General features: G+C 36.1%; 1 protein-coding gene across 1 annotated transcript in view; it reads right to left on the reverse strand.

The window, feature by feature from the left end:
• kaznb (kazrin, periplakin interacting protein b) overlaps positions 1–15,456 on the reverse strand; it is a 143,802-nt gene that overhangs the window by 97,155 nt on the left and 31,191 nt on the right. Inside the window, 1 exon segment of the mRNA XM_079597444.1 lies at positions 10,283–10,440. Within this exon segment, the coding sequence (XP_079453570.1) occupies positions 10,283–10,440 (158 nt within the window).

The raw sequence follows: 15,456 nt of genomic DNA on the forward strand, positions 1-15,456 counted from the left end.
CTTTTTCCCAGTCATCTCAATGGCATTAAGTGTCCCAATCAACCTGAATTCTCTGACTGATTATTTAGTAATAGCGTATTCATAGTTTCATGGTTTCATGGTGACAACTGCTTTCAACACTGATAATAAGAAAAAATAGCATATTAGAAGGATTTCTGAAGACACTGAAGTAATAATGCTGAAATTTCAGCTTTGCCTTCACAGGAATAAATTACATTTATAAAATATATTAAAATAGAAAAGTTATTTTAAATTGTAATAATATTTCACTATAAATTTATAGTATTTATATTTAATATAAAAATGTAATATTAATGCAGTCTGAGCATAAGAGACTTCGGTAACACTTTACAATAAGGTTCATTAGTTAATGTATTAACTAACATTAACTAACCATGAGCAATACATTTGTTACTGTATTAGTTAATAGAAATACAGCTGTTCATTGTTTGTTCATGTTAGTTTGCAGTGCATTAACTAATGTTAACAAGATTTGAATAAGGTATTAGTAAATGTTGAAATTAACATGAACAAAGAAGATTAATAAATGCTGTATACGTGCAGTTAAGTATTAGTTAATGTTAACTAATGTAGTTAACTAATGTTAACTAACGAACCTTATTGTAAAGTTTTACCGAGACTTCTTTCAAAAACATTTAACAATAATGCCAACTCAATCTTTTGAAGGGTAATGTAAGTTACGTTTTAAAACGTAATAATACTTGTGTATTATGTCTGTTATGTAATTCTAGTCTGAGTTCATTTCTCACTTCTCACAAGGATTTTCATCAATGATTCTATTAAACAGTAAAGAGTACTGTATATATTACACGCTGAAGCCAAGAAACAGTCCAGCGGGTGCAACTCAAACCACACTGATCAATACCGCAGCCTTTGAAAACATTTAATCGTGACGCCTCAGCATGCATTCACTCTGCTCAACTTTGATTGGTCAATAAGTAATTAAAGATGCGATTCTGCCTAAAGTCTGTACTATAACAGAATAAATTAGCTCCTTCACAAATTACAGCATATGGAATCACATTTCCAGGCAGTTAAAAGCATCTAGCGCCAAACCCATCATTTCTTATTTTGCGCAACACAAAAGTGAGATCATGCCTTTCATCATGTTATCAGATTGGTTTTTCTATACTGTTTACATCCAGAGGGATTCATCTGGTCGGAATCAATTTATATAGCCAGCTCCTCTGTCTATCCCCTCAATCTTGATTGTTATGCTCATCTAGACCCCTGACCTAGACAAAACTTGTCTGCAGATGAAGTTTAACAGCGTATGGGGGACAATAAAAATGACATTATAATTAGTCCTCAGTTCCAATCAGGAAACATCATTGACTGTAAAAGAGTTGGGCAGTATGAGCTGTCATAGCCAATCAACACTTCTGCATGCAAACAGGCCACGTTCTTTCGCATCACGCACACACACACACATTTTCACAACCTATCAAAATGCATTTGATTAATCCCTCCCCTCCAGCAAGCAACACATACATAATTCATCTGTGCAAATGACAAATGAAGCAATCAATTCCTGGAGCACGTTCAAAGAGAAACATTGGAAATTCTATCCAAATTAATTTTCTACCTATCACAATCTGCCCAACGATATTCAATATGCGAAAACTTCCTCTAGATTATCCTTCACAATCGAACAGAGGCCTCAACAGCATGTTGCAAATAAAGACAAAGAGATGACAAATTAGAGAAAAGTGGGCATTGAATTACTAACAAATCTGATTAAAATATAGTTCACAGATAATCAAGCCATTCTACACAGAGGTTGCATGTAAAATAAAACTGTAAAATTAAAAATCGCTCAATCATAATGAAGTTATTAACCTTGTAAAGCCTGTCATTTGAAATTATACATTAAAACTTAAACAAACAAAGTTTGAAAGTGTTTTATTGAGTATTATATAAGAGAATATGGAGCTCATACTTAAGGACAGAGAAAAAACTCCTCAAACTGAGAAGAAAATATGTAATTTGGTGCAGTCACTGATATTTATATGGACAAAAAATAAGATGAAATTCTGATATGATAAATTAGTGAGAATGTATAATAGTATAGCAGACTACTTCATAAAATGCATATAAATATCAGTTGTCACTCTATATCTAATATGTCTTAGTGAGATGATATTTAAATAGTTTTATAATAAAAGCTCTGTAGTTTTAATTGTAGAGGGCAAAACATATAAATCAATGATGACTTGAGATCCTCAAAAACCTGATGTGATAGTCAAGTAAATCTAAGTTGCTTCAGTCCAGTAAGTTGCATTCCTGAAATATTATTAATAATATAAAATGTATTCTTATAAATCTTCTATAAATCAGACGACAGAAGGCGTGCAATAGATTGTGCACAACAGGTTTTGATCATGTTGATCATTTAGAGGCCTTTTGTATCAAATACGATACCCTAGGCATTATATGGTTGATTTTTAGTGCGTACAAAAGGCTCTAATTTTCCTGTGCACAGATGGAGGGAAGTGCCAAAAATCAGGCGTAATGTAATTGCAAGTGCTTGTGTAAAAAAAAAACACTCCTCATTTCCTAAGGGGCTGTCAACATTGTTGATAAGTGCAATAAATGATGAAGAACAAGGCACACTGACACAAAAGCACTTCACCTGCACTGTGCCCTAATTTACTGAAAATTTTCCAGTGGCAAAAGGTTCTAGAGTGGATCCTGACCGAGTCATTTTGTAGTTCATGAGGTAAAAACACAGCACAACTTTCCAGAGAACAATTAGGATTAAAGTGGTAGCTCATCCAAAAATGAAAATTATGTCATTAACTACTCAGCCTCATGTCGTTCCAAACCCGTAAGACTTTCGTTCATTGACAGCTACGCAACTACCACTTTGCCGCCTCAAAAAGTTCATAAAGAGATCGTAAAACTAATCCATATGAATTGAGCGATTTTGTCCTAATTTTATGAAGAGATTAATTCGTTTTATAGACACTAAATAATTTTTTTTACCTTAAAATAATGTTTCCAAAACCGCATCAGCGGTAATGGACAATTCCGCTTCCAACCTGTAGGGCGACCAAAGAGGAAATGTTCTTTAGTGTTGCTTTAAATGCTAAACAGATTGAATTTAGGCTTTTATTCACATACAAACATTCACCAACCCACACATCAGTTGTGGTAAACGGAAGCTCAATCATGTTTGCTTGACATGTCAGAACCAATGAGGTTAATTCTCGCGTTACCACGTTTGAGCTTCCGCAAGAACTAATGCGATTAGTTCTCGCGTGTCAAGCAGTTTCGGTTGAGCTTGTTTATGTTCGCTGATCGATGTTTATATGTGAATAAAAGCCTAAATTTAAAACTCTTCATCATATTAAGCGATTGTGTCTTTTCAGAAAATTTGGATTAATCCGCTCAATTCATAGACTAGTTTTACGATCTCTGAATTAACTTTTTGAAGCGTCAAAGTGGCAGTTGTGTAGCTGTCTATGGAGGGACAGAAATCGCTCAGATTTCATTAAAAATATCTTCGTTTGTGTTCCGAAGATGAACGAAAGTCTTACGGGTTTGGAACAAAATAAGGGTGAGTAAATGACAGAATTTAACATTTTTGGGTGAACTAACGCTTTAACGTGCACTAGCCAATATAAAGTTGAAATGCGCTTGAACAGGAGGCTCAGGGACCATGATGCCCAAATTACCTGACAGTGGAGAAAGAGGTCAGACAATGAGCAATTTAGTTTGGATGCAACTTGAGCGTTGAGCTGATGTTGACTGAAGACCTTGGAACATTTTCCATCACATATCTCCTCCAGGTATACTGGAAATGTGCCTGACTTCCAGCCACGATTATGAGCCTGTCAATATAGTCTTGCACAGGAGTGCTTGTCCATTATCGCCATGAATTGGACTGTAATGTTGTTCAAGGGCAGCCCTGGCAGTTAATGCTCTCTAGGCTCTGCAAAATGTGTGGAGAGCTTCCCAGCCTACTCATAAGTAGAAGAAGAAAAAAAACTCTGGAAGGAAGCAAACTCTCAGTCAGGACTCAGGACTCATGTTGTCACTATTTTAGACTCTTAACCTATAGTCATGTATGTGTTAATGTAGCCAGCTAATCCCCTCAGGCTTTGGCTGGCACTGCTCGTGTAGTAAAAACAGCCAGATGGAAGTTTCTGTGACACATTATTCATCTGGGATTCCTCTTTAGCCCCAGACTCATAAAGGATCAACATTAGCAACCTCAAGCTTCTAAACTCGTGTTGTCAGAGCAATGCAATTATCTAAATACTATAGTGCATTACACAAATAAAACCAGGGAACTGGTGCTTTGATTGCCTTGAGTGATTTTTATCATCTCAATAATCTTTGAAATTGCAGTTTCATTTTCCTGTTTGATAGTGAAGGATTACAAACATAAAGATGTGCAGATAATAATATTGTTTTTCTATAATGCAAATTTCCTCCACAAAATATTAATCACATTCAACTTGGCACAAAAACCCTCAACTCTCTAATCTTTCTTAGGGAAAGACATTTTCACTAGTGATAATGCATGGTAGCTAAAAATTTTTACATTTTCAGTTTCAATTTCACATTCTATATAGTTTCCAACTCTATTAGTTAAAGATTTTGTATATTGCATAGTTGTGCTTGGATTCCATTGTTTTATTTGTGATATGATAACGCAATTAAACATGCCAAATTGTGCAGACATAATTTTTGGCCAGGCTGTCAAACAAAGAAATTGTGAACACATGCAAAAGCGAGAGAACCAACAAAATATTAATAACTGATTAAGATGTGGTCAATATGCTTTTTCCTGTGAGCTTTTTATTTTTCTATGCATTTTTGTGTTTGTTTTTTGCATTGTAAAATAAAACCTGGGCAGTAGTTTACACATTTCTTGCCAAATAATTTTGTTAAATAAATACCTTAACCAAGTTTAGTGTTTTGTTCTTTACTCCTAATTAACATATTTAGAAATATAAAATATTTTTCTCATATTTTGATGGTTTAAATGACCTTGTAAGGTAATTAAAAGCAAATCCCCAAACTATTCCCCTCCGGACACCATTTTTGGCAAAATTGTGCAGCCCAACAAACAAGCACAGAAAACCTGAAGGTTTTTATTTTTATCAGAATAATTACAACTAGATTTTTTTCACCCAAATTGTGCAACCTGTTAAACATTTCCAGCACCTGTGCCCCAGTATCTATTCATAAATTCATGCTCATCCATCATAAAGTCTTGGTACTCCAGCTCTGAAAGCAAAAGCGACTTGGGGCTAACAATCTCTCTGCACAGTTGGCACGTAGCCTCCCACAATTGAAGGCGATGGCCTTTCGCTGAATTACTTTGTCCTTAATCAATGACACTGCGAGTAAGAAATATATTCTGAAAAATGAGGACGAGCCATGTTATCAATCAAACGTATCTGCGTTGTGTCTAATTGATTAGCCAAATACATCACTACGTCTTGTCAGCGTGAACATTCATCATTTAACAAGGATGAGCGAGAGAGTTATGAGAAGATGCACAGGGAAAATCAACTGTAAAATCCACCAATCAAACTCAATGTAGCTGCCTAAACAAGCACTACGCAGGTTACTTCTTCTGCACTTAGTAGATTTGGGATTTATTTCTTTTTTAACTTTAGCATTCACAGTTTCTAGCCAGAGTGGTGTTTCTATTGTGTATGTAAACAGCTCCGTTAGATGAGAAGGAAAGATTGTGATGTTCAGGAAATCATTTTTTTTTAAAGCCTTTGACAGGCATTGTGCTGCGGACAAACATTCCCTCGACAATGACATACATCCTGGAGATGGAAGTAGGAAACAATTAAGTGAATAAGCACAGAGAGACTAGTTTCCCACAACAACAACAGTGAAACCAGGTAGTGGATACTTTTTATCCAACATCCTGAGGCATATAAAATGTTTTGTCCCAGACTACATACACAAGCAAATGCTTCCTTTGATAATTCTTTTCACTGTTTTCCAGGTCGGAAAGAACGATGCCAATTAAATGCAGTATCTGTTGTCAAATAAGGATAGAGAGCTAATGAATGTTGCAGAGAAGAGGGGTGCACTAAATTATTTATGCACCTCTTTCAATAAAGTGACATTCAGTTATTCAAATTCCGACATTTAAAAATGCTTTGGTCCTTCTCGACATCGACTTTCCTCGACCCTGTATGCATGAACCTCAATGTGACCCTGAAAGCAGTGCCAAAAACATCTCCAGTATTAAGCATATGAATACAGATAAGGGAAGCACTTAAATAAATTACTTATAGCCAGGTGAAATGTGTGATTTTTGCACCCCTAGTGGCACCAAACTAAACTGCAGTCTGTGAGTTACACACTTTACTTTTGAACATACATTGCCCAACTGCAGCAGCCAATTTTGTCTTAAAATGATATTATGACATTTTAGAGATCTTCGATTGATGAACACATTGTTAATATATATACTTCAATATATATTTAGAATGTTATTTATTCCTGTAAATAAATGTCAAAGCTAAATTTTCAGCAGCCAATACTCCAGTCTTAAAGGGGTCATGACATGGTTTTTTTAATTTTATTATTATGTTCCCTTAGGTGCAATTATAGTATTACTATAGTTTTTTTTAACAAAAAACGTTTAAAATGTAGTGATTTATGACCTTTTCCCACCCTGTTTCTCATCCTCTGATTCAAACAGTCTGTTTTGGGGGTGTTTCCCCTTTAAGAGTTCAGTGTTAACGCCCACTGTTATGATTGGCTAACGTCAGTGCCTATGCATCAATTATTAACGCCCCCAGCCAGAACATTTGCGGATTCAGCGTATTTAAAAAGTAGTTTAAAGTTTTAAATACATTACTTACAGTTTGCGTCGTCGATTTTGAGCCCAGAATAGTCGGCACGGACTTATCTTTGAGCAACAGTTTTCTGGCAAAGCCAGCATCATTTTGGGATTTGTTCTCAAAACAGTCATCCTTCAAATGTATAGAACAAACGCTTTAAACTAACACTGCCGTGACTGAGACGTCCGCAAAAAATAAAGTGCATCCATTTTTCCCTGACGACTGGATCTTTCGCAGCGTATTCAAAGATGTTGTTTGTCCACAGCCAGGAACAGCACATCTGCGTGGCATCGTAATTTCCCTGTACACAGACCCACTCGCTGTCCGTCGACTGAACACTTGTGAGGCGCGCAACGCACGGGCGCGACAATGATACGAAATGAACGTAGTTGTCTTGCGCTTAAAGCGTAGTTGCATTGCGCTGGAGGCGGTCATATGCAAACGCTGGTACGTCACTTCGTACCGTAACGTCACTTCTTACCATGGATCCAGAACGAGCTGTATTTAGAGCTTGATTAAATAAATGATTCGTTTATAATGGGGAGGACGTCTTAAGCTATGAAACTTGCAGAATGTTTTAATGGTACAAAGACCTCTTATATACCAAAAGATCAAGGCAAATTTGGTTTCTCATGTCATGACCCCTTTAAGAGTCACATGATCCGTCAGAAATCCTTATAATTATGTTGATTTCTTATTATTAATGTTGAAAAATGTTGTGCTTAATACTTTTAAGGAACACCTTTTTCTAAGGATTCTTTGATGAACAGAAAGTTCAAAAGAAGAGCTTCTATTTTGTACTAGTAGAGACATTTATAAGGCTTTAGCTTCAATTTTGATGAAATTATTCTCTAATCGGTTGCATATTATGTCGTGGATATATCCCACGAATGCATACTTTAGTCCCTTTTGTCTTGCTCTCTCACATATTTCACCTGTTCGCCAAAAATTACGAATGATCTCCTTAGGAATGTCTGACACCGGTGCGTACATACTATAGCGTGCCATGCACAAAAGCTTGTCAGGCGTAGCAACAGTAACTAAGGAGGGCGGGGCTTAGCGAAGGGTCAATTATAAAAGATTTCAGTCAATTTTGATTAAATTAATGCATATTTGTAAAATAAAAGTATTAATTTTTTTTTTTTTTTAAATCTTACTGACCATAAAACAGTAGTGCACATGCTTCCATTGAGGGAAGAGCACAACAGCAGTTTGCTTCATAAGAGATGTTTTTGTCTCAATTGTGACTCAAATGATGGAGAAAATTCCCGAGAAAAACTGCATTCAAGTCACGTGTTTTCTTCTGGGCGTTAACCAGAGGTTTGAGTTGACATCTTTCTATGATTGTAAATTGTGTTTTTAGGGTGCCTGTGGACAGTGTGTGTCCAGACAGAGCCATTATTGGATCCAGTGGCGTAGATGGTGGTGTTGTCCTTACTTATTAAAGCCTGTGTGACATAGATGCAATCAGGAGTTAAGTGTCATGCCACAGAGGTCTGCCTAAGGCTAAAGCTCCTTGATTAATGTGTTGAAATTTCATGTTGTTCCCATTGAAAATAATGAGGAATGAGTCATCACAAGCTCAACCGCTGATGTTCCCTCTGAGTCTCGTCTTCTCATGAATAACAATCATTTTTCAGCTCCTTTAGGAACAAGAAGGGTGCAGAGGCATCGGAAATGTATATAATTAATTGCTTGGTATCAATTGATTTACAGTTTTTGTTCGAATTTCTGCTGTAAAATGCTTATTATGATCCTGTGGTAATATATGTTAATAAATGATTATGATAATGATAGATAAATGTAACATTTAACATTTAATGGAATTGGCCACTCAGGATGTTGAACTGGAATCTGAATCGAATGATGAATGTACTGAATTCAGATACATTCAACAGGGAAATTGAGCAGGAATTGAATTAATCCTACACAGATTTTGTGATGTATAGTTATTGCATCATTTTGAATAATAATGCTGATTTATTCCCTGACATGTACAGTAGAATACTTATAACGCTGAATAATGTTTCCACAATTGATATTCTCTAAAGTTTAATACTGTCAAAACAAATAAATATATTATATAATAAAAAAGTATATTGCATTATCAACAGATAGGTATATAATCTAATTTAAGACATTTTATAATATATAATAATGTATCTGATACATGGCAATTTTTTACATAAAATGTCAATAGTTCATTAAAAAATAAACAGTTGAGTTTGAGTTAGTCATTCCATTTACTTCCATAACTTTTAATTCAAATTAAAATTCTGAATCCTATTTGCTACCTCAAATCAAAGTTGATTCAAATTCAGAAACTGCAATGAAAGTTAAAAAAACATTCAGTTCAATTCTAAATGGTACACAACCATGATCGGATATTAACGGGTGCTTGGGGAAAAATGCCACCAAAATGAACAAAAATGTTCATTCAAATTCAAGAATTCAAATTCAAATGCCCCTGCACAATTAAGCAAGATCTTTTATGGCTGTTACGATTAAAAGTGAAATGAGAAATCAATGCTAAGTATCAATTGCTGTATTACGATTACAGTAGATTTGCTCATGTTGCATCATAATTGTTTTTATGCACGGTTTGCAGCTTTGAGCATTATAGCCAATCATACACGTTTCTGTTGAGCTTATGAATGCAATTTCCAATCAGAGGCATTTTGATTCGCCTGAGTTGTTTAGTACGCATGCTCACTGACTGAATTCTAAATCTGTATTCGCAAATTCTCTCATCATTATAAACAACAAAGTTCAGAAAAGATTGAGAGATTTAAAGTTATGCACTTTCGCAAAACCTCCCGTTGTAATCACTGAAGCGGTCTACTCGCATTAGACTTAAAATCTTGGATCGGTTCAGTGTTATTTGATTGCTCTCTTTATTTAATTTCTTTCTAGTCTGAATACCCATTTTGTTTTTCATGCTACTGAAATTATCAATATGAAACTTTGATTTTCTAATCCGTAAAAAGCAATAAACTTTAATAGTTTGTTTTGTGCTTTCCCCAACAAAAAAACATTGTTACAATATCAAGAGCAATAAGCAACAATAATTATTTTTGTCATGATATTGCAGCTTTACCCTCTAATGAGTTTCTTTTTTTTTTATAGGCTATTTACATTATGTCATTTTTGTGTAAATACTGTACATGTACATGAGCAGCATTAAACAGTCTCTGTAAATAAACATAAATGCCATGTCAGATGCAGCTTCTGTTCCACCTTGCAGTATAAAGATGACTTTCATTGTAACAGTGTATAGCACTGTGATTGATTATAACTGGTTAAATTCAAGTATTTGACACAAAAAAACAACAGATGCATTTAATAAGGTAATATTTAAAAAATTGTCCCTACAAAGGTAAAAAATGCCCTTGGAAAATCAATTCTCACCCTACCTGATATAATGAAATGCTTTTTACCTGTGCATCCATGAGTAGGTGTCTCATTAGAGCCATGGATTGGCTCAAGGTATCTCTCTCGGTGGGAAGAAAGGTGTCCTCTTCGTGGCTCATGGCGTTGGGTCTCTTCACCATGAAGTGAGCGATCTGGTCGTTCAGGCTGTTCAGAGATTGCACAGCTGGAGAAATGAAAGATGGATCAGAATCATTCCTGAGCGCACACACTTGTACCCTATCCCCTATATGGGTTTCATATTTTATTATGATCAATTTACATTATATAGCAACAACCGCCCATACATAAAGCACTGTTATAACTTCACTGATGGAATAATTGCCTTGTCATTTATATGAGATAACATGAGGCCATGAGACTCTCTGAGATGTTATTGCTTTTCTTAAATTGCTCTGGGCAAAAAGAACATAAAAATAAAGCCAGCATTGGCACTCCATTTGGACCAAGCGTCAACCATAGCAATCAAAAGCCTTTTTCACATGTGTGTAGGGCTTTCAGTGTGTCTGCAGCTCTTGCAGAAAAACACTTTGAGCGTTTACCCAGTAATAGCTAGCCAAAAAATTGTAAAATAACTGTCATTGTGTGTCATTAAGAATGCTTGAAAACTTTATGGTCATGAAATCTAATGTACATTTGCACTACCATGTTTTGGCAGCACATATTAAGCAGCACAACTGTTTTCAACATTTGATAAAAATAAGAAATGCTTCTTGAGCACCAAATCAGCATATTAGAATGATTTCTGAAGGATCATGTGACACTGAAGACTGCAGTGATGATGCTGAAAATTCAGCTTTGCCATCACAGGAATGAATTATATATATATATATATATATAAAACAGTTCTTTTACATTTTAGAAACATTTCACAATATTACTGTTTTTATCAAATAAATGCAGTTTTGGTCAGCATGAGAGACTTCTTTCAAAAACTTAAATAATCTTACAGACCCCAAACCTTTGAGTGGTAATTGATATACTATGTAAATGGTAATTAGTCTACAAAGAACATAATCCAAACCCAAAGAATAAGTTATAAATTGCTTAAATCGTCCAGATTCAGTCCGATTTAGTTTTTGTGTGCACGTCTAGCTTTCCCTTTCTTTCTATGGTCCACTTTAGAAGTAACTTTGCAACAAATGTCATGTCAACTAACTCTCATTAGAGTATTAGTAGACTGTAGTAGATTGTTATGGTTAGGTGTTATGGTTTCGGGTTTGTAGAATAAGTTGACATGTAGTTGCAAAGTAGTCGGTATGAAATATGTTCAAAGAAAAGTTTATATATTAAAGGACTATTTTGATAAATACATTTACAGGTGAAACTTGAAAAATTAGAATATCATGCAACAGTTCATTTATTTCAGTAATTCAACATAAAAGGTGAAACTAATATATTATATAGACTCATTACATGCTAAGTGAGATATTTAAAGCCTTTATTTGTTATAATCTTGATGATTCTGGCTTAGCCTACAGCTTTGAAAACCCCCAAAATAAAATTAGAATATTGTGAAAAGGTTTTCATAGCTGTAAGCAACAAATAAAGGCTTGAAATATCTCACTTTGCATGTAATGCGTCCATATATTAGATTCACCTTTTAAGTTGAATTACTGAAATAAATGAACTTTTGCACGATATTCAAATTTTTCGCGTTTCATCTGTAGAGTGTATACAGTCAATGTTTTTTCTGCTTGTGCACGTTGCAAAAAAACCCGATGTATGCATCACTCTGACATGAATTTGACCAGTATGAATGAAAAAAAAAAAAAAAACACTTTTTACCATGTTGCAATTCCAATATTTCATCACAGTCAATAGCCTGGGTTTGCCATCATTAGCAAAGGTGAGCCCATGTGCAAGAACTCAACTGGTATGTGTTTGGATTGCAACCCTTCAGATGATTCGGCTCATTGGCATGCAGTCTGCCTTTCTCTAATCCTTCTCCCATGGGATCGGCAGCTCCCCGCGCAAGCTTCCATTTACCATTAATCCCTCTCACTTAGCGAAGGCTGCCAGAATTATTGTAAGTCCATTACCACTGTAGAAATCTCACATCCATGCCCATTTTAATGCATTTATTCATAGTTCCCGGCAATCACGCCTGACCCTTGTTTGCCTCTATCAATCAGTGCATCAGCGTATCCAACAAATTAAAAGAGGCACATCAGAATACTTCCACACAACATCACAGTGAAGAGTATTCAGTATGGCATTGACCTCAGCTGGCCATGGAAGCTAATGCTGACACATACGGCCAATAATTCGTTTTAGTTCGACTCATCAGCTCTGATGGCAAACAAGTCAGTGCTGCAGGGTCATACAGAAGGAGTGAGAATTAGACGTCATCATCCGCACTCACCCTCATGTCGTTCCAAACCTGTATGACTTTATTTCGGCTGAGAAACACAGAAGGAAAAATACTGATAGAATATACCTTAGGTTCAACATTAAGGCATGAGAGAGTTTCAGGACAGGTGTCAGAGAACTGTCACTTGCACTAATGGGCCAGCACTATATCTTATATTTGATCATGTACATATATTTCTATGCCTTGCAAATGTAAACATTTAGTTTTTTATGATATTGGAAAATAGTAAATATTACTTATAGTCCTTATTATCGGTTCTGTCCACTTTCAACGCCAAGGTCATGTGTTCGATTCCCAGGGAAAGCAAGAACTGTTAAGAATGTCAATGTGTACCTTGAAATGCAATGTACAGTAAGTCGCTTTGAATAAAAGTGTCTACCAAATGCATATATGTAAATGTAGACAGACAAAAAGATAAGATAGATAGATAGATAGATAGATAGATAGATAGATAGATAGATAGATAGATAGATAGATAGATAGATAGATAGATAGATAGATAGATAGATAGATAGATAGATAGATGAACCAGGGTTTGAACCTCAAACCTTTGGCTTACCAGGTCAGATATTTTTAGCCACTATGGTGTCTGCCACCTGATTAACAAGCGATAGAATATGGAGTCATTCATTGGATGAATAAAACAAGGACCAGTTTGATCTCATAATGCACAGTTAATGAAAACTTAATTCAATTTGGGAGGATGTGACTCAGCAGATCCAAAGGCCCTTAACAGCAAAAGCAGAAGCACAAGGGCATGAAAGAGCCTTTACTATCTTCCCTTCGCACTGAGGTATGGATTTAAAATCTGGTACAGTCAGCTACAGCATTGCAGGGGTCATTTAAGATTTGAGAAAGATACCTTCACATAGAGACAGCAAATACTAGTAATATCTCCTCTTAGAGAGTTTTCCAAGCAGTTTATCTTCCATTTTCCATGGGTGTATTGTTTTTCGTGTGATAGGAGATGCTTAAATCACATTTCAGGAAATACCACAATATCTCTGCTATTGCTGACGGTGGCATAACACAATGCTGCAACGGAATCACATTGTTTCCTTATTATCCTCAACCACTCTAGAGATAAAAGTCTGGAATCTTGTTTTTAAAAACACTGAATCCATTCACCAGAAATGGGAGAAGTTGCTTAGAAATGGCACTGCTGAATTGGAAGTTTTGCTGAAGTTTGTGCATTGTGTAATAATGTCAAAAACACAGATCGTGATACACTTTTCACCTTTATGTGGCTCAGAAAAAATTGTTTGCATTGTTAAATGAATGCAGTGTTGCTTAATTCTAAAATAAATGTACCTTGTTTTAAGAATTTAGAGATATTTTAACAGGGGGGGAGCTAAATACATGTGAATATTATTTATTAATTTTATGCACCTTTTACTCAAAGCAAATACGATTACAAAGCATGAAATGCAATTTTTGCAGTGCTGCGACTGGTAAAAATGGCCTCACTAGACTTCAATAGAAATGTACAAAAAACAACTGGTAGAAAGAGCCGAGAGAGAGAGAACATAAAGGAAGATGTGTCACACACAGCTAAATATATTCTAGTTAGTAAAATAGTATGTTTTTCCAAGTAGAAAACGTAACTTGGAGGTCAAGACTTCCGCATTGTCCGTCATTTTGACGGTCAGCTCAGGGATTTAAAAAAAATAATTTTCATATTTGAATACTATAATAAGCTATTTAATACGCTCTGTTTTTGTTCACTTTTAATTTGTATTCACGAATTTACAGGACAAGCTGCATATAGGCTAGAAGATTATGCATTTAATGAAGAGAATTGGAACAGAGACCATGCAATGCAGTTTTCATCATGAATGCTTGTCCAATAAATCGCAATAAGCTTTATGCTTTGTTACTTTTGATATGAAACAAAGTCTCAGCTTTCAAATGCTGTCCCTTTTATCACAAATTTCAAACAATACCGTTTTGGCGCTCTTGAATGTGGCGCGAGAGATCACTGTAGCGCCTCAGCTCAGTGAACAATACGTTACAGAAAGAAATAAACATGAATGAAAATCAGAAAATATGTTAAAGATACAGTCCAACTTACCGAAATTCGTATCGTGTCAATCGCTCAATTGGTGTTTCAACCGCGAAAAGACATTATTTGACCATAGTCAGCGAGAGAGCGCTTGCCACCAAGTGGACAGGAGTGAGAGTTACAGGAACATACTAGTTCTCTTACGTAGAGTTCTCTCCTACTGCGTCGAATCGACGCTGCGGGAAAGATATTTCTTTGTCGAGATTGAAGCCTAAAAATTAATCCTTAATTTTGTAATATGTAAAACGCTTTTCTGTAGCATACAACCCTAGGCGGAGCAATACCGCTCGCCCATTGGCTGCTCCGCCAGAAAAGCACAGCCTATGCGAGGCCAGTGACGCTGACCAATGAGGGCGATTCGCGCCCTTCTGCGTCATCTCCCGCCGAAACAGGCGTGGCCTAGGTCTATAAATACCAAGCATAGCTGCTTCCACTCCGATTTTCTTTACTTCACGAAGCTACACGCATCGTAGGACCGGATTCGAGCCACCACAGCCGTCTGATACAGCACCTCAGCAGGACGAGCCCTTACCTGAAGCCGCTGGTCATCGCCGCCTTCAGCCGCCGTTCCCTGCTGCGCTTCTCCGGCGTGGAATATCCTTTACATTATGTGTGTGTGTTTTGTGTGTGTGTTCGCCGTCGCGTCACACAGTTTTTCCACACTAAAAGAGCCGAGCGTCTTTTTCAAGATGTCTCGCACCTCCTGTGGCTCGTGTTGAGCCCCACTCAGCGTCGGGGACCACGTG

This window comes from Phoxinus phoxinus (genome assembly GCF_949152265.1).
Source record: "Phoxinus phoxinus genome assembly, chromosome: 22".
In the NCBI taxonomy this organism is placed as follows: Eukaryota; Metazoa; Chordata; class Actinopteri; order Cypriniformes; family Leuciscidae; genus Phoxinus; species Phoxinus phoxinus.